The sequence below is a fragment of the Talpa europaea genome (genome assembly GCF_964194135.1).
Source record: "Talpa europaea genome assembly, chromosome: 11".
NCBI classification, from domain to species: domain Eukaryota; kingdom Metazoa; phylum Chordata; class Mammalia; order Eulipotyphla; family Talpidae; genus Talpa; species Talpa europaea.
The window spans coordinates 92,659,615-92,679,601 of record NC_140078.1 but is presented as its reverse complement, the minus strand read 5'-3'; the positions used below and the strand labels follow the sequence as shown (position 1 = coordinate 92,679,601).

The 19,987-nt window shown below is 51.8% G+C and overlaps 1 protein-coding gene across 1 annotated transcript; it reads left to right on the top strand.

Annotated features, from left to right (window-relative positions):
* Positions 1-742: 742 nt before the first annotated feature.
* On the top strand, positions 743-17,528 carry GALNT15 (polypeptide N-acetylgalactosaminyltransferase 15; the record flags this gene model as incomplete). Its single annotated transcript, XM_084247515.1, has 10 exons — positions 743-1,362; positions 7,278-7,444; positions 7,926-8,130; positions 9,966-10,133; positions 10,358-10,475; positions 11,674-11,868; positions 14,337-14,468; positions 14,822-14,926; positions 16,025-16,168; positions 17,382-17,528. The coding sequence occupies exons 1-10, from the start codon at positions 842-844 to the stop codon at positions 17,526-17,528; spliced, it is 1,902 nt and encodes a 633-aa protein (XP_084103641.1). The 5' UTR covers positions 743-841.
* Positions 17,529-19,987: the final 2,459 nt, after the last annotated feature.

Below are 19,987 nucleotides of genomic sequence, written 5' to 3'. Positions count from 1 at the left end.
AAGGACAACGACAGAGGTCCCCAGGAAAGAGGGGGAGCCCAGGCCAGCTTCCCAGATCCCTGTGGGAGGCTGAGGGTGCAGAGAGACAGCTGGCTCCTGGCACCTGCGTCACACAGCGCGCTGAAGCCAGGAGGGAATACGCCCTCCCACCTCCTGAGCACAGCTAATTCTCATCCCGGGATGCTCCTGCTTGGGTTTGGTCTTGGCAGTGACGCCGTTTGTTTTCCCTGGAGTTGTGCTCCACGGGTTGTGCAAAGCCTGGGAATAGTGAGGGCATTAGGACCAGGCGCAAGGCTGCACTTGGCGGCAGTGTCTGGCGAGGACGCGCTGCAGGAGCAGCGTGTGAGAGGAAATGAGGCACTGCTGCCGGGTAGATCCCGCCTGACCTGAAGCATCCATAGGAAGACACCGTCAGCTCTGCTGGACGAGGACCCACCCGGCCCCCAGGCGTCACACAGCCCCGCGCCACTCACCTCGGGGGGACGCCAACTGGGGACTGAACACCTGAGCAGAATGGATTGTTTTTTTCCCAAGGAGAAAAGCGGGGTAAAGGGGAGCCAAACAATTCGGCCTGAAGTCCCTGTGAATGAACTTTCAGGAGGCAATTAAAGAAATCCACTCAGGGGGACCTGGGTCCTGTGGTTTGCTTTTTGTCAGTGGAAGCCTGTCTTACACACACTTGGCAAATGTCAGAGGTGGGAAAGAAGCAGGTTAAGTGGCTGGTGAGAAGCCTGCAGGTGGAGCCAGGAGCCCCGGTTCTGCTGCAAGTGTGAAGGAACCTGCAGCAGGAGAAGGCAAACTTGAACATGACCTGTTGCACTTGGCAAGCTCCCGCGGCGACATGCGCCTAAGGAGACCGTGCAGGCATGGACCGTGCGGACTGCAGTTCCTGCTGCTCCTGCTGATGCTGGGGGGCTTGCTGCTGATGGTGGCCATGCGGCACCCTCCCCCGCACCCCCAGCACCTGCCGCCGGCCCAGGTCATGGAGCACAGCCCGGAAGCTGGGTACCGCCTGGACTTCGGGGAATCCCAGGAGTGGGTGCTGGAGGATGACCAAGAGTACAGCCCCCTGGAGGACCTGCCGCCCTTCATCTCGCTGCGGGAGGATCAGCTCCTGGTGGTCGTGCCCCACCCCAGGGCCAGAAGGAACCAGAGCCAGGGCCGGAGAGGTGGCAGCTACCGGCTCATCCAGCAGCCCAGCAGGAGGCTGGAGGAGGAGGCTCCAGAGAGGGACTGGGGGGCTGAGGAGGATGACTATCGGGACGTGTCTGAAGAAGAGGAGCTGAGCCCGCTCAGACTCGAGCAGGCGCTCAGCGCCCGCATCCCTCTGCAGAGGGCGCTGCCGGAGGTACGGCATCCGCTGTAAGTAGGGCCCTCGGCCCCACCCATCCCATACTGGGGTGTGATCCGCACAGGGGAGTGCAGACTTTCTGCTTTCACTATTCTTAGGGCAGCGCCTCCAAAGCTTCGCTCCTGCACCTCTTGCAGCTGCAGCGGCAGCATCACCTGGGAACTTGTTGAGAATGTGGAGTCTCAGACCCCAGGGCAGAGCCCGGGGTCAGAAGCCCTGGGTGGGATCCAGGGGCCTGTGGTTAACTAGCCCCCTTCCCAGAGTCAGAAAAGGAGGGGCTCCTAACTTCTCCCCTCCCTTTCCCATCCTGTGGTTCTTGTCCTGTCTCTGGGTTATTGGGTCAAACAGTTTTATCTATAAACACAAGGGGATTGGAGCAGATGGTCTCCAAAGGATTTCCCGATCTAACACTGAGGCCAGTGCAACTTGATATGAAGACTGTTAGTGAGGGTTTTTTTTTTGGGGGGGGGCGCGGTTGGGGGAGGGGTTCAAAATACCACAGAGCTAACATGTATGTGGCTCTGGCTTTAAGGGCTTTTCAGGCATGAACTCATTAAGTTCTTACAACTGTAGGATGGGTGTTAGTATTACCATCAAGTCTATTTTATCAGTATGAAAATAAGGCACAGAGAGGCCAAGCGACTTCCTTGAAGTCACACAGCTAATAGGTGCCAAGCAGGGATTTGAATCCAGGCAGAAGCTTCAGTCTACCTGAGCTACCACTTCAGTCTGCCTGTGCCACCCACCTTAGTCCCTTAGACCAAGGGGACAGTTCCAGTTCTCAGCTCCAGTTCCAGTTCTGAGCTGATGTGACCAAGCTGGCTGGTGGCTTGACCTCTGGCAAGCAAGCTAAACAACAGGGGCACATGAGACTGTGCCCAGGGAGATGCTAGCCAGCCATGGACACCCCTACATTCCTCCCCTGCCAGTGCCCCGGCTGACCCATGATTTAATAATAAATGAGTTCATGCCAGAGGAGGGACCTGCTTGCCCGCATCCAGGGGCCACTGGCGCTGGTTCATTTGGCTGACCGGGTTTCCTTCCACACAAGCCTCTGCTCTTCACAGAGCACAGAGCTCTTGGGAAGAAAACACACCCTCTAACTTGCCAGGTGAGAAGATTCCTGTAGAGTTGGGAGCTCCCAGGCCAAACTCCCAGGATTGCTGATGGGTTCCCGTGAGCCTGGCTACTCAGCAGCTCGCGCTCAGGGTCCCACAAATGCAGGCGCGTGCCCGAGATGGTGTGCCCGCAAGCCTCACTCCCACGCCAGCCTCGACCCTGCTCAGGCTCCTGGTCTTGGCTTCGAAAGCTCTTCTCAGGAAACTCCCAGGTCCACCTGCTGTAGTCTGTGCCCTCTGTTGTCTTAATTCTTCACACTCATTACAACCAAAGATAAGTGGCTATTGACTCCTCGGTTTGTTCCACGCCATTCCGGCACAGCACACAGTAAAGAAATAATTGCTGAGTAAGCAAATAAAAAGTTTTTAGATTCTTTCGATCCATTTTTCCTGGATCTAGAGCAAGTATGAGGATCCTTATTCTATGAAAAAGAGAGATTGTCTCAAACAAGAGGTGTGTGTGGCATGTGTCTGCATTGTGCAAGCATGCTGCGCAGATGTCCGTGTGGGTACTTGTGTGTTTGTGTGTGCATTGTGTGGCCGTGTGTATTAAACAGAGGTTGTGCATATGCGTGCATTGCATGTGGCACGGGTGTACAGTGTTCTATGGTGCCTCGTACCTGGGAATGTAGTGGGGCGATGTGCACAGGTGTGAGCTGTGTGACGTACTGTCTTATGTGCATGTGTGTTGTGGGTGCTGCATGTGAGTGTGTGCAGGCATGTATTGTGTTGTGCATGTAGTGTAGCGATCATATACACTGTGCATATGTGTGTTACAATGTGTGCCTGTGTATTGTGCTGTGGCTGTGCTGTACGTGATGTGCTTGTGTGTGTGCTGTGTGAGGACATTTTTATGTGTGTTACAAATGTACTATGTGAGTGGTGCAGGTATGCTGTGTTGTGCGGGTGGTGTGAAGTACACAGGTGTCTGTGTATGTTGTGTATATTGGGCATGTGGTGTGGTTAGCACATGGACTGTGCTCATATAGACTTGTGGGTTGTGATGTACTGCTTGTTCGTGCTTGCATTTATGTGTGTAAGGGGGGTACAGTGTGTGTGTGTGTGTGTATGTGTGTGTACCACTCCAGAGGTTGATTCTTCAAAACAGTCAGCCAGGGAACCAAGTCGTCTCAGTTTGCTTGGTGCTGTCTTGATTTTAGCAGTAAAAATCTCCAGGATGGGGGGACTCTACCCTCAGTCCCTACAGACCCCACCCACAACCTGATAAGGCTCACATGACCACCACCTGCTCTGTCCTGAGGCGTGCAGCGCCCTCTGCTGGCCTTATCCAGTCCTTACATCCTGTGCACTCAGCCTTGGCCCCCAGATTCTCCCTCCCATCCCGCTGCAGTTGCTGGTGATTCCCCTGCCCTGACACCTCTCCACGACACACAAGGGAGTCTCTCCAAAGCGAGGAAGGGGCCTCTGCCTTCTGTGCTCCAGATGGTGCAGTTAATCCCCCCATGATTCCTAAATCAGAGAAGCTAGCTGGCCCCAACTCCTGCAGCAACACCCCCAAACCTGCCCCAACTGTTGCTTATTCCCCGTCCTAGTCACATACCTTTTCTGATTACTTCTAGAGCCATAGCTGAAGGTCATTTTGAAAAGGGAACATGCCAGGAAAATTACTAATAATGCGAGCCCAGAATGGAAAAACACCGATGTAGAAGAGTCAAAGAGCAGTCTCTGAAAAGCCAACATTTATTGAACACTTACTGTGTGCTGGGAACTCTGTTGAGTGGCTTTCCTTCACTTATTCCTCATGCCAACCCCATGAGGTAAATAGTATTAGCACCTTCATTTGATGGATGAGAAAATGGAGGCACACAAAGGGGAAGGGCCAGGTGATCTGACCAGGTGCATCTGACACCAAAGTCCTGCTAGAGCATGCTGCACTAAGCACCCCCCCCCTCACCGGCTTACTGGAGGGGGCTGTGGGCAAGCCACATGGGCTGGAAGCATTTCAAGTCCTTCCCTCTATAAAATGGGGAGAGCACACATGGGTTGACAGGGGATGTTCATCCCAGCATTCTTGGGGACCAAGGAATTGGCCACCTGCCCATCTTATCACAGGGCCTGGGGGAGCCGGTGCAACCAGAGATGCTCTGCAGAGGTCAGAGCAACAGCCAGTGCACAGGACCCCAGGAGGGGCACCTCCAAGGACCCCCAAGGGAAGACAGTGAGACTCAGGAGGTCTGTGGGAGATTCAGGAGACTTGATAACGCGAGAACATGCATTATAACACCATGTACGTGTCAGGCGCAGCCTTGGAGCCACGTGTTCACACACTGCATTAATTTCACTGCTAGAAGTCTGAATCTGTCCTTCACCACACTACTGTCCCCCTTATCCAATATGTGCCCTCCCCCCTAACTCCCCGCCATGGCCCCTACCTTCCGGTAACCTCTAATTGGTCTTCTAGGCCACAAGCTTATTTTTGTTGTATTTAGTTCACTGTTTGTTTTCTCTCCATAACATGAGTGACATACAGTGTTTACCTTTTTTTGTCTGGCTTGTTTCACTGAGCACAGCTCCCTCTCGGCCCACGCATGGAGCTCCTGGATGGCCAGGTGTGTCGTCCTTCCCTTCAGGAACAAATATTTATTTAGCAAGCATTAAGGATGAGCAGGTGGATCCCCGACCCCGAGCAGTTTGGGGTGCACTGGGGGTGTCGACAGGCAGCAGACAGTTACACTGGTGGGCTCTGGACTGAGCTATGGAGACCCACCCGGGCTCTGCTGATTGGGTAGGAGCTGGAGCTCAGAACCCCAGAACAGGTGTCGAGACTGCAGCAGAAGCATTCTACTCTGGCCAGGCCGGGTTGGTGGGGGGGAGCCTGTGCCGCAGCCAGGCCATCTGTGCAGCGTGTGACTCACTCTTCAGTCACAGTCCAAGTGTGTTTTCCAAGTTCATGGGGGATCCCAAGGCCGCATGACGAGAGGGCGTGAGCTGTGTGTAAACACAGCCCGGGGCTCCCTGATCTGGGAGTGGGAAGTGGGAAGGCTGGTACCCACGGAGCTGCTCTCTCGGGCCAAGATGGCCCCTTGGACTCCAGGCAGCCCTACTGGGCTGGGGAAAGGCATCAGCCTCCCTGGATGGACTAATTAGGGGGGATAAGTAGCAGAGCCAGGATTCAAAGTCAGGCTGATTGATTCTAAAGTCCGTGATTTTTTGTATCCCCACCCCCTGCTGCCACTCTGGAGAGAGGCAAGTGCGGTGGGAGTGGCTTTCAGACACGTGTCTGCCGTCTGTGAGCGAGAGTGAAACAGTCGCTGGCTAACTGGTGGAAGGACAAAGCAATTCACAGTGAAAAGGTGCACTTAGGTATCTCCACCACTCCCTAGCCTCTCTGGGACACAGCTTCACCACGTGCCCAGGCCTCAACAGGAATTGTAGGGAGAAGCTACACCATCAGGTGCATCTTGGAAAGAATCTGAGGTGTGGAGACCCCCTTGTGTGGGCCCCTCGCCTCTTGCTCTCCAGTTTGTCTACCACTTATTTTATTCCCTCAAAAGATGTGAAGACCCAACATCAAATAAAAAAAATTGCAATTAGTATCACGTGAAGCCAAGAGAAGGGGAATATCTTTCAAAATATCTTTCCTTCAGCCCCTGGTACATACCAGTCCCCACCCACCTCCAGGCCTTCGTAAGAGGCTGTGATGCCTTATTAGGATTCTTGTAGGCGCAGCGACGCTCAGCTAATCCGCCACTTGGGGACATGCTGTCTGAGGCGTGTCCTCAGGCCAGGCCAGCTTGGTCATCATCACAGACGCCTGCAGTGTTGGAGATCTGGGGTCCTTGAGAAGACCCCTGTTCAATGAGAAATGCCCCTCCGAGGAAGGACATGGTTTTATCAGCTACAGCCTAGGACACACTTTGGAAATGCCTTTGTGAATGACTGTGAACCGCACACGGCTCCATGTTTCTGGCCATTGCTATAATTCATCCACTCAGGACGCGCTCAGAACTCTCCAACCCCCAACACGAGGCACACACAGCACACGCTGTTCCCCTGGGAAGGAAGGGGGAGCCAGATGGAGGGAGAGGTAATGCCCTGCACCTGGTGTGCAGCCTGAAACCACAAAGCAGACAGGACCTGACGGCTTTGAAGACACAATAGCCCAGGCAGCCACTTCCTGACAGTGTGGCCTTTGGTCAGTCCGGCCTCCTCTCCGAGCCTCAATTGCCTTATCTGCAAAATGGGGGGAAAGCAGGCCAGCCCACAGACTGGGTCTCGTGCCAACATGGAGTCACAGGTGTCAGGGACCAGCCCAGGGTCTGGCACGTTGTCATCACAATGCTCGGCTCTTGTCCCGTCTTCAGTAACAACAGTAATGCTTACCTAGCACAGGCGCCGTGGTGGGTGCAGGGATACAGAAACAGCACCCCTGGTCCCAAAGGGATGACGGTTCCCTACATAGGACACGAACTATGCCCCTCGCCCCGCACTCTTCTCGTGGCAGCTCTGTGAGGTTGGCCACGTGGTCATTCTCCCCACCTCATGTGGTCATTCTCCCCACCTCACAGCTCAGCCCAGCCTATCGTGAGAACATCTGCCGCGAGAGAGGTAGGGGCTATGGAACGTGAAGAAGCTCTGAGGCCTGAGGATGGGGACACAGTGGATGGACTCTGGGGGCACGACACAGGCTCTCTGTACCTGGAAAGCTTAAGAAACCGCAGGGGAGCTGTCGGGGGAGAGCCACCTGGTGGGAGCAGCCCCCATCCCAGGGCCCGGACAGTGGGTGACAGGACGGGGAATGTTTCTGGGGCCTTCTCTTCCCCACGGGGTTCCTGCTTCTCCTGCAGGTGTCTACAGCAGCGGCCCGGGGACAGCCTGCCCACAGCCAGCGTCATCCTCTGTTTCCACGACGAGGCCTGGTCCACCCTCCTGAGGACCGTGCACAGCATCCTGGACACTGCGCCCAGGGCCTTCCTGAAGGAGATCATCCTCGTGGACGACCTCAGCGAACAAGGTGGCTGCAGCTCCCCCAGGATCCCTGGGGTGGGCTGACCTGAGGGAGAGGAGGTTTCCAGGCCGAGACTGGGACCTGCTTTAGGCAAGTTTCCCAGGAGGCGAGCTCCTGGGGACCACGCAGGAGCAGGTAGCTCACCAGTGACGAGCCCGGGAAGAGTCTGTCAGGAAGCCTGGGAAGGGGACAGCGGGGTGATGGGTCTAACAGTGTCTGCCTTGATCTCCCTGCTGCTTTAGAGAAAGTCAGCAAGTTCTCTCCACCCGGCTCATGTCACCACCGCTCCTAGTTTTTACTGGAGAGAATCTGGGCCCATTCCAGAGAGGGACTTCCATCTTAGCCACAGGCACATCACAATATTGTATGGGTTCCCAGGCCCCTTGTACTCAGCAATGCGCCCAAGAGCGAGCTGTGACTATGAACTCGTGGTGGTCTTCACTGGGTGGCCTCTGTGTCTGCACTGACCACCCCCCGTCCATTCCAGGACAACTCAAGTCTGCTCTCAGCGAATACGTGGCCAGGCTGGAGGGGGTGAAGCTGCTGAGGAGCAACAAGAGGCTGGGTGCCGTCAGGGCCCGGATGCTGGGGGCCACCAGGGCCACCGGGGACGTGCTGGTCTTCATAGACTCGCACTGCGAGTGCCACCCGGGCTGGCTGGAGCCCCTCCTCAGCAGGATAGCTGGTGACAGGTAACTCACCCCTGGGGGCCTGGAGCAAGAGATGGGCGTAGGAAAAACGCTCCATGGCCTTAGCCATTCGTCACTCATGTTCCCACCACTCAAGAGTGGTTCTTTGGGTTTTTGGAAGGGAGGTCAGAGGTCTTCCAGTCCATCTCCTTTGTTTTATAGACACAGAAACTCAGAGCTAGCAGGCAGCTCCTGTTAAGTTACAAATACCCTAAGGGAGGGTAACCCCTTACCAGCGTTATCACTACCTGTGCGGATGCTGAATACAATGCCCTCTCTGGCCCTGGTACGGTTACTAAGATGGCACACATTTCATGGGATTCTTCAGAACTCAGCCACCTGGCTTCCTGGCTCTTGACTATGAAATTCCACAAAATACTTTTCCTATAGCCAACGCCACGCCATCTGCTCAGTTCATTCCACAGTCGGTGGAGACCTGGAGAGGGAGTGGGTGTCCTCTTTTCTTCCTCGCTTTTACTTTTCTGAAAAGGTCAGAAAAGGTCAGTGCAACACATCCCAAAACAGTGGCCTCCAGGACGTGTTTCCCCCTTTCCTTCCAGAGGCAATGAGGTGAAAGGGGCAGGAAAAGTATATCAAGACCCTTGCTCTAAATACTAACCCAGGATTGCTCATGCCAGCATCAGTCACGTAAGGTCACAGATTAAAGCAGATAATTGAATCCCAGAGCCAGGCAGGCCCTCTCCATGCAGCCTGGCTCTGTGCCAGTCCTACCCTCTTCTGAGATGCATGAAGCAGAGATGCAAATGGACGGGAATGGAGACACAGCATGGCTGGCAGCTCCCCCTCCAGGTATCTCACTTCTGGGGACCTTCCCGCCACCTGATCCATTCAGGCCTGATCCATTCCATGGCACAGATCTTAGAATAGTCATGAGAGATCAGAAAAATAATGTGATAGCAATACTGGCTAAATGGAGAGCAGCTACATTTGAGTGGTTATCTGTTTTGCTAAAAGGTGAGGTTTCCAAGGTGAGATTTCCTACATGTCTCTGAGGTCACATCCCAGCTGCACCAAATAAAAGAAGGTCAGGGGCCTCCCTGGTGGCACAGGGGTTAAAGATAGCGCTACCAAGCTATGGCCAGCCACTGCATCATAAGTTCGATCCCCAGCCGGCCAGGGAGCTGACCCACATGGCCCAGCAGACCTCTCCTCTCGCCTGCTGCTCCCCTCAGCAGTGTATTTCAGTTGATCTCCCTGTTCTGCTCCCCACTCTGTCTCTGGTGAATCCTCTCACCCCCCGCACCTCTGGTCTACACCCCAGTTCTTATATGCATAAATAAATAAATCTTAAAAAAAAAAAAGGCAGGCGGGCTGGTAGACACCAAGTGCATACACAAGCCAGGGTCACTTCTGGGGCTTGGCAATCCTGATTTGTCAAGCCAATCCAATTTCATGATAGAGGGAAGAACAAGTACTGGATGCTACAGCAGGGTTGAGACCCCCTAAATTGGTACATTACAATTTTTAAGATGAAATTAATTTTAATAATGTGTTTAGCAAACCCCAGTAAGTCCAAAATATTATCATGTCAACCTATAATCAATATAAAAATGACTGAGATTTTTCTGTATTTCTGTCGTCTAAGCCTTCTTAATGCAGCACATCTCAGTGAGCTCAGACCTGATCCATTCCATGGCACAGGTTTTAGAAGTGATAGTCATGAGAGGTCAGAAAAATCACTCACACGGCAGACTATACCTGTAGGGGCCGATAACGTCATGTGGCTGTCCTATCGGGCAGTGCCTGTATGGATTTCGTCTCTACCCCCCAACAGGTGAATGGTGGGTCTCCCTTGTTGATTCCACAATTCTCTCCAGGAGCCGGTTGGTGTCTCCAGTCATAGATGTGATTGACTGGAAGACTTTCCGGTATGAGCCCTCCACGGACCTGCAGCGCGGGGTTCTAGACTGGAAGTTGGACTTCCACTGGGAGCCTTTGCCAGAACGTGAGAGGAAAGGCCTGCGGTCCCCCACTAGCCCCATCAGGTGAGACCCCATCACGAACCAGCTTTTCCTTTGCTCCCTCTGAATAGACCATGTGGACAGCCCAGGCTCCATCATGGATCCACTGGTTTCCTAGCAAGTTACAGAATCTGTACCTCAGTTTCCTCATTAGTAAGTTGGGGATAACAATACTCTTCCCCACGTGCCTCACCCCCCAAAAAAGTACTCCCCTTATAGGCTGGTTCTGAAGTGTCTCCTCTCTCCAGGAGCCCCGTGGTGCCTGGCGGGGTAGTGGCCATTGACCGGCATTACTTCCAAAACACGGGAGCGTATGACCCGCTCATGTCACTACAGGGTGCAGAAAACCTGGAGCTGTCTCTCAAGGTATGTCCTGGACCAAGGGGGGACCCAGTGGGCTCTGCAGCTGGGAGGCAGCTAGTCCTTCAGGACTCACACAATAAAGTCATCACATGAGGGATTCAGACCTCCCATCCCTTTCCTCCCCTTCCCTGTGGCCCACCTTGATGGCACCCCCAGCCTCCCTCCTGGGCTTGACTATCAAGCGCACAGGAGAAGGCAGGTTTTCACTCCCATGAAACTTAGAGCAGAAGTTCTGGTACATTCACAGTTCACAGCACCCTTAGCATCTCAGCCATTTTTCATAGTACCCACTGGCCAGATCCAACACTAAGTGCTTCTGTGTATTGCCTGGTTTGGGCCAGACAACTGACACACTTGTCCTGACAACTCAGTGCTATTGGACAGCACGCAACTTCTCAAACTGGGTCAGCTCGGACATCACCCTCGGTGCTTGTTGCTTTTAGTATGATACTTGCCTCGTCATTGCAGCAAGCTTGGAAAACCCAGTCCCACAGAGACATTCATGATCAGAAGTACAGGGATCAGATGCTGAAACCGTGAATTACCCTGAGCATGTAGTTGGCAAGGTGTCACTGTTTCTCTTGAACATTTAAATTATCTGGGCCCCTGGGGCACCCTGGCACACTCTTTGGGAACCTCAGTCTCGTGTGTTTCCCGTCACAGGCTGCTTATCAGAATATTTCTAGTTTCATCTTTATTCCTTAAGTGTGGGGTGAAAGGGCTCCTGTCAAATGAATTTTGGGTATTTGGGAGTAGGTGGAAGAGTCAGGGAGGCCGGGAGGCTTAGGGAACCCTTGCTTTGCTGTCTACACAAAGAGCTTCCTGTGCCTCCGCAGCAGGAGACTTCTTGAGCTTTTGGAATTCTCTGACCCGCTCTCCCCCTCCCCCCCCACCCCTTTTTCCCTGAGGAAGCAGCTTAAAGACAATAGGGGTGCAGACCCACATGGCCATGTTTCTAGATGCGCTCAATCTGTGCATGTGTTGGGGGACACATTGGGGTACGGATGGTGTGACCCCCTCACCCTCCTGGTTCTATCCCAGGACATCCCTTGTCTCTCCCCTGCCCAGAACCCCAGCCCTAGAAATTCTGCTTCACCTGGAGACGCTACTTCCCTCTCCCCTCTGTGCTCACGTCTGCGGTGCAGTGCTGCCCAAGCTCTGGGAGTGGAGGCAGAGGAACTCACTGTCCCCCTCATCGCAGGCCTGGCTCTGTGGTGGCTCAGTGGAAATCCTCCCCTGCTCACGTGTGGGGCACCTCTACCGCAGTCAGGACACCCCCTCCACCCTTGACCAGGAGGCCGCCCTGCAGAACAAGGTTCGCCTTGCTGAGACCTGGCTGGGCTCCTTCAAAGACACCTTCTACAGGCACAGCCCGGAGGCCTTCTCCCTGAGCAAGGTAAGGGGAGAGCACTGCCGGCCTTCCGTGCGCCCCGTGGGCCACCAGCTGGAGGCTGGCCTTGCCTCCCACCTGAGGGGAAAATAGAAGCTTCTAGCTCCAGTGTCCCGTGAGTTTCCCCCCTCAAATGGCTCTTCTACCTGACAGTTTGTCTTCTGTCTGTCCCAGCATCTCCACAGACACATGACCAGTCCGGGCCTGGAACCCCTGATGTCTGTGGGGTGACATCTATGGGGTGTGATCCTTCATTGTGGGGCGGGAGCCGCAGGTCTGTGAGGCCCTTCATCCCAGGTCAGGCATTCCAGGTTGTGAAATGACCTAAGACTTGAGACAAATACAGGTATAAAAATAAACATGAAGGATCCCAAAAAAGCCTCAGGGAAATGAAAATTTAAAACAGCTCGTCAAATGTCCTCAAAGGGTGGATTTTCAACAGATCAGCTGATACTCAGCTCAGTCCTTACAGAGCAGAACACACTTGTGACCTCAGGTGAGTCAGGCGCAGGTTAGTGCAGGGAGGGGGGCCCACAGCAAGGTTTCCAGGCCCCATGACAGCCCTAGGGCAGCTCATAACCCCTCACAGCCACCCTGCTGGTGGGAGCGGTCTCACCGCAGGACTGAGCCTCTTAACTGAGCCCCTACCTGTGCCATGAAGGGGGCTTTGCCCTGAGCGCAGGGACAGTCTGGCAGGAATTCCCCAGTGGAGGAACCCCAGTGTCTTCTTTGCCCTCCTCCCCACCCCCAGTCCTCAGGGATTTGCCACCTGCTTCTTGATTTTCTAGTCAAATTTTCAGAAACTCCACCCACTTGGGGTGAGGTCTCAGAAGCTAGATGGCCCAGTTCCCTTAGTGGGAACACCCTCCAGGGCCTTCGAGACTGGGGCTCCCAGAACAAGTCCCACAGAGCCTCAGGGCCCTACAGTAAGTCCCAAGGCCTGAACCAGCCCTGGGCCTTACTCCCACGGTGACACAGGGCGGCGCCAACTCCCTTAGTCACTCCAAGTTGGGCTCTGAAATGAAAGGAAAATTCTCACCAGAGCACGACCAACAACCAGCCGGCACCTTTGTTCTTCAGTCTCCTCCTCCATCCCTGGGAAGTGGATGGATGTGGTCAGCTCCAGACACCATTCTGGAAGCTGGAGTGTCTAACAGGGGAGCCGTGGACTCCCAGAATAAGACTGTGGGCTTCCATGTTGGCTTTTTGGTTGCATGGTCGTGAAAGTTCCTCAACAAGCCAGTGCCTCTGCGTCCACACGTGATAACCTTCCTTGTGGGGAGGTTGAAACAAGTGGCTCTAGTTTTTTTAATCCACTAGTGGGTGGATTAAACTAGTGGCTCTAATTGAATTAGAAGCTGACAGAAGAATGCCTGGTGCAGAAAGTGCCCTGGTGGGTACCCCCATCATCATGACTCTCTGCTGCAGGCACCACTCAGACAAGAAAGGGAGGGTTGGGGAATCCTAGAGGGCCGGACTTGATCCATTCAGCGCAGGAGGGGCAATGAAGGTCTAGAATTCAGAAGAACCATTTTTAATCTCTTGGCTTTCTTTTGGCCAACACATCTCTTTTTGTCTCTTGGTTGGAATTTGCTCTTTGCTTTTGGAGGACATTTGCTCCAGGCTGAGAGAGGCAGCATTTAAAGGAGCTCTTAGAGCAGAGCTAAATGCAGCCTGAGTTCCCGGGCACCTGAGGAAGCTCCGCCAGGCGAGCCCCCATAACGGGGGTGTGGGCTGAAGCCAGCCCGAAAGCAGCATGTGAATTATTTATGGAGCTTCAGCCTCCTCACTACCATTGTCTGCGCGCCTCCCAGTGCCTGGGCGGCTGCTGGGCGCCGCGCCATGGCAGAAGCTGGGAAATGGCGACTGGCTGTTCATGGGCCCCACTGGTCTGCTTTTGTGCAAAGTCTGTTTACTCGTCCATTTGCTGACTGGGAAACTTTTTAAGTACTTGTTTGTGTTCATCCAAACCTTTTATTCTATTAAATAGAAAACGGAGGCCCCATGAGGGAGTGAGTTGCGAAAGAAAAGTAAGGACATGACTAGAATTGACATGACTAGAATTGGTCCCACCTGCTGGTTCATGTTCCTGCCCCCCCGCACCCCCGCCCCCATACACTAGTCCTTAAGTGCAGCCCCTTCCAGGAACAGCCCCGTCCCATTTTGCTGACTTCCGTATAGGTCACCCTAGCACAGATAGTGTGATCTTCAGGGCCAGATGGGGTGGTAAGGGAGTGTCATCACCTGTCGGGCTGCTGCGCACACACCTCTCTGGTCCAGGCCTCTTCTCCTAACACATGACCTCCCCGCCCCCGCCTCACCCCACCCCTGTCTGCAGCCCTAAGAACTGTGGTCCCCTTATTCTGTCCTGATCCTTCAGCTCCAGCAGCCTCGATCCCCCCACTGGCGTGAGGCACGAGGAGTCTGCTGCCCAGCAGTCTTCCTCCAGGGCACTGCGTCTGTCTTCTTCCCAGGCGGAGCAGCCAGACTGCACAGAGCGCCAGCAGCTGCAAAGGAGACTGGGTTGCCGGACATTCCACTGGTTTCTGGCCAACATCTACCCTGAGCTGTACCCATCTGAACGCAGGCCCAGGTTCTCTGGAAAGGCAAGGCGCGGCCCAGGGAGGCGGGGGAGGGTGGGCAGCCTCCCAAGATAGGCACTGCAGGTTCCGATGTTCTTCTGTGACCTTGACCCTCCTGCCCAAGCTCAGCAGGGCCTCAGAGGCTTCCATGCCCGCCCTGAAGGAGGCGCTGTGTTGCCGATGACAGGACAAGAGCTTCCTGGCTCCTGCAAGAGGCTTCTTAGGACCGTTGGCTTCAGCATAACTGTACTCATTTTGTGAGCCTGAACCTGGCCCCTTGGCACCACTCCAGAGAGGGAAGGAGAAGACCAGGACCTGGCAGAGGGAGCCCCAGGGTGGAGGGCTGGACTCACTCTGGTGTGCACCTCCACTTTCAGCTCCACAATACTGGACTCGGCTTCTGTGCTGACTGCCGGGCAGACAGGGAGCTCCTGGGCTGCGCCGTGGTGCTGGCTCCGTGCAGTGACAGCCGGTGGCAGCAGGTAGGTGCTCAGCACTCTCAGGGTCTTTACAGTGATGCTTCCCTCTGGTGGCATCTCCTTTCAGTGACTGCCTGTCCCTTGACAGCCTGAGATCCCCACTGGATGACCTCCCTACTGTGCCCGCCCAGCCCCATGACAGGCACAGACCCAGACCATCGGCAGAGAATGTGCATCTTAGTGCCAGGGAAATGGCGCGGCTCCTCAGTCAATGCTTTCATCTGACAGATGGGGAAACTGAGGCTAGAGAGTGGCTAGCCCAGGGGGTGCAACTCTGATGTCTCAGGGATCAGGCAGTTGAGGGAAATGAGTCCCGGGAGGAGACAGCTGTGACAGAAGCTGATGCACCATCTCAAAGGTTAGCTGCATTGACACCTGAATATTTTTTTTATCTTATGGGAAAATAGATCTTGTATTAGATCATCCAAAATTTTAAGAGACCCTGGAAACTCAAAGTGCATGGAAAAGCTCCCTGTTTAAATTTAAAGACTATAATCGGAGGTCAAAGAAAATCTGTGCTCAGACACCATTTTTGAAGCATCTGGACCAGCTGATAGGTTCCTCAAGTGGGGGCTGCAGGCACAGAAGCACTGAGGAGGCTAGGGAACCCCACAATGGTGTTCTACTTGCAGTGTTCCCCAAACCTGATTAATGATTGTACTCTTAAGACTTAAGTTCTCTGATGCTGAAGGAATCCTGCCCGGGTATTTTATGGGGATCTACAGGAGGCAACACTTTATCCCAGGATGGGCACTTCAGGGTCCCACAGAAGCCTGGTGTGTGTGTGTGTGTGTGTGTATTTCACTGTGTGCCTGTATTTACTTGTTTCTCTGTGTGTGTGTGTGTTTGTGTGTATGTATGTCTGTGTGTTGGTATGAATGTCTATGTATGTCTAGTGTGTGTCTGTGTGTCTGTATATGTGGTGTGTGTGTGTGTGTGTGTGTGTGTGGTGGGGAGAGAGGCGGAATTTGGAGCAGACAGGCCTGATGGCCTCAGGTGACCATCTGTTCCACTTGCCAGAGGACGACTCACACACAGTTGGAGTCATTGGCTCCAGTTTCCAAGCACTGGCCTCATTCGGAATGTCTCCCTCTGCTGCAGCATCTGGAGCACACCGGCAGGAAGGAGATCCACTTTGGTGGCATGCAGCACCTATGCTTCGATGTCCAACAAGAGCAGGTGATTCTTCAGAACTGCACCAAGGAAGGCCCTGCCATCCATCAGCAGCACTGGGACTTTCAGGGGGTAAGCATTTGGCGCTGCATCCTAGGCTCTTCCAAGAGGTCAGGTACACTGTACAAGTACATTCCAAGGACACTGCACTAAGCGAAATAAGCCAGTCCTGTGCCTCTGTTGTTGAAACAAGCATCTCGGCACGAAGGCATCAGGGAGTGGTTACAACCAACCCAGCAGCAAAATGGGGTCATCGACATCTTGAAAAGTAGTATTTGGCACTTCTCTGTAAAGCTCTTACCTTGAGAGTGGCAGAGAGCCGAGACAGTCGAGTTTTGAAGTTTAGTAGCTCAGGTTACAAGCAGCACCACCTTGGTGTGAGGTCTGAGGAGCGATATGAAGGTCCCCTTCATCACCAGTAGAGATTCAGATATGGATAGATATAAATAAGGCTGTTTAACTTGACGTAAAGAAATCAAATTTTTCTTTAGAGGGTGATGGCTAAATTCACTATTAATTTGGTGGGTTTTGACCTTGTACTAAGTGGTGGGTTTTGAGTAGTAAGCAGGTCTGGTTTTGCAAACTTGCCTGACTGGCCTTCTCTGAATCCTTGAGGAGGGCAGAGATTAAATTCAATCCTTTTGAGGGCTTCCCTAGTGGCGCAGGCGGTCACACTGTGAAGCTGTCCGCAGCCTCAGCAGCGCTGGGTTCGATCGAGCTGGCCGGGGAGAGATCCACATGGTGCAGCAGACCTCTCCTGTCTCGCCCGCTGCTCCCCTCAGCAGTGTTTTTCGTTAATCTGCCTGTTCTGTTCCGCGCTCTGTCTCCGGTGAATCCTTTCACCCTCCTGCACATCTGGCCTGTACCCCAGTTCTTGTATAGATAAATAAATCTTTAAAAAAAAATCCTTTTGAAAGCAGAAATTTACATCAGTGAGAACACTGAATGCCACCAATACAGTAAAAGGTTGAATATGTTCTATACACTGGCATTCTACCAGCCAGAATTCTCTAAGAAATGGCACAATTACATATCTATAATAAAGATCACTGAATAAATACCCGCCAAGGTTCTGAATGCTACCTAAACTTTTGGGCTACCTAAATTATATTTTATTATATTTTGTATTAACCAAAATACTATTTTTTTACTCAGCCATGTCACATCACCTGTATTATTCTCTTAATAATTAGCACAAATCTTGGGGTATCCTTCTTTGCTGACTTATTGCATGGAACTGAGTTCCTCCCTTCCACCCCACCCCCATTTTCTTCTCTCTTTTCAGAATGGAATGCTTGTCCACATTATTTCTGGGAAATGTATGGAAGCTATTGTGCAGGAAAACAATAAAGATTTGTACTTGCGCCCGTGTGACGGAAAAGCCAGCCAGCTATGGCAGTTTGACCAAGTCAACACTGTGGATGAGCGATGACTGTAGTATCAGAAGAAAAAGAAGATTTGGGCATCAGTGTTCAACCCCAAGGGAATTAAAAGAGCATGAATATTCCACAAAGCAGACAGACACTTCTGCATTTATACTCCTGGTGATAATAAAGAAGAAAACTCCACGAGTAAATACAGAAAAGTCTTTCCTTCCCACAACTTCTTTTGCTGACTGTTGTTTTTAAATAGGAAAATGGAAAAAAATGGATTCATTGACTTGTTTTCATCATGGACAAGTGGTCAAAAGTATAGAAGATGCTTTGTTTCTCTCCGTTTTCTCCACTGAGCACTTAATAATTGCTTCTTATGTCTAACTAAGGAATGAGGCCTGGGCATTCCCTGGTAGCCCCTCCAGGATACACAAATCCAATCAATCCATTTATTTCTAACGGCCCTACCTTGATTTGTCTGTGCAACCAACCAGGTCACAGCCTCTGTAAAGAAGGGCCTTAAAGACCTGGCATTCCAAAAACATTGGACAAATACCATGTCCATCAATTGAGTCATATCTCAGAAGAAGGAAAGAAAGCCACTGAAAGAGAAGCAGGGCTAGACAAAAGATAGAAATGAACACTGGCCCAATTCTCCAGCTCAGCCTTGCAGCTGAGTCAATAGACCTGGAATAAGACATTTTCATGTTCATAAGAATTTCCTCAGAAGTTTCTACCTCCACTCACCCTGCACTATCCCTTCTCTAGCTTGGTTAAACACAACCAGATTTTAATGTAATGTATTTCTCTCCAGTTGTTGGTGTTGGGAGGGTCTGCTCAGACTGAGCCTTCCCATGGAAAAAAGTAGACACAGTCGAGAAACTCTCTCGAAGCCCTGTTACAGCGTTTGCATTGACTAGATTAGAAATAGCAACCTTTTCAAAGAGGCAAACCTCCCTGAGGGGAAATGTCATCATGTGTGCCAAACTTTTTATGAAAGGAAGCGAAGTTTGTGTAAATGTCCATGAGCACTGACAGGACCATCTCTCTGCAGTATAAGTCTGCCCAGAGGAACTATCTTGGAGCCCCAAATGTGCCCACAGGTCAAACATTTCCAACTGTGGGAGAACCCCCCCCTCCAAGAGCAGAGTCAAGGCTAGCAGGAGCTCACTCTCCTGGCTGTGATCTGGCCTACCCAGTCCCAGCATGGGAGTTCCTGGGTGCCCATTTCACTCTCCAGGTGGTCTACTTCAATATCCTCCCTTCAAAGATGCTGTCTCAGAACACAGTGTGTCTCAAATGAGAAAAACTAGGTAGGAAGTGATGATTTCCAGACTACATTCATCATCAATATGCATTCCTTCCCCTCCTGCATGACAATGGCCTAAGACACACCTCTCCCACAGAATTCACTCTAGTCTCATTCAAATATGGTAGCCACTGACCACATGTGGCTATTTAAATGTAAATTCCTTAAAATTAAATAAATTTTAAAACTCAGCTCCTCATTTGAACTAGTCACATTTCAAGTTGTCAGAGGCTACTCAACTGGAGAGCATAGACAGAGAACATTCCATCATTGCCAACAGTTCTATTTGACAACGCTGATGTAGAAAGACTTGTACTGCAGAGAGATTTTAGCCACCATCTTCGTTCAGACCTGTCTATATTTAACACATTCCCCGAACATCCTGAGGTTGAGAGGAAACTAAAAATTCTCAGACAGAAACCTTGTAAAGCTTAATAAAGGGTTGAAAAATAAAAATTAAACAAGATTTTTAAAAATGAACTTTATTATTGGCATGATGGGTATTTGAAGTTGCTGGAATAAATTAATATAATTAAATAAAAGGCTGAATTCAATTGTATAAGTTGTGTTTGACAGTAATTAACAAAAGGACCCAGATGGCTTATTGCTTAATTGGTTGAACAAAGCAAGAATGTGGTGTTTCTTGCTTCCTTAACCATCCCCATGATTTATTAGTTTATTACAGAAGTGGCTGTCAACCCAATCCCTGACTGGTATTTACAGACCCTTAATTTAAACAAAACAGATGCCTCCACTTTGTTCTCAAAGAAATCCATCCTTCTCATAGTGTAACCAAGTATTCAAATTCCCTCTCTGGGCTCAGCTCTGATTTATCCACAATAATCAATTTAAAAGCAGAGAAACATGACAGCTGGAAAATTTGATCCCCAAAAGTTTGATTTTTACTCGCCCATTTGTATTTTATGATTGAACTAAAATGTTCGGATTTTAAGACTGGGTTCAAGTTCAACATCATTATTCAGTTTTCCATTGGGAAGGTAGAGAAAATATTTAGTCAACAGGCTAGAGCCCAATAGTCTGCTATGTCACAACAGCAAAAGCAGGTGTCAACCCCGGAGGGACACCAATCTACTTCCTCTTTGGTCTTGATGCTATGGATCCCAACAGCCAACTCAGTATTCCAACTTTCACAGACATCAGAAAGTTCCCCAGGTCCACGATGACGGTGCTGTCACTGCCCCAGACTTG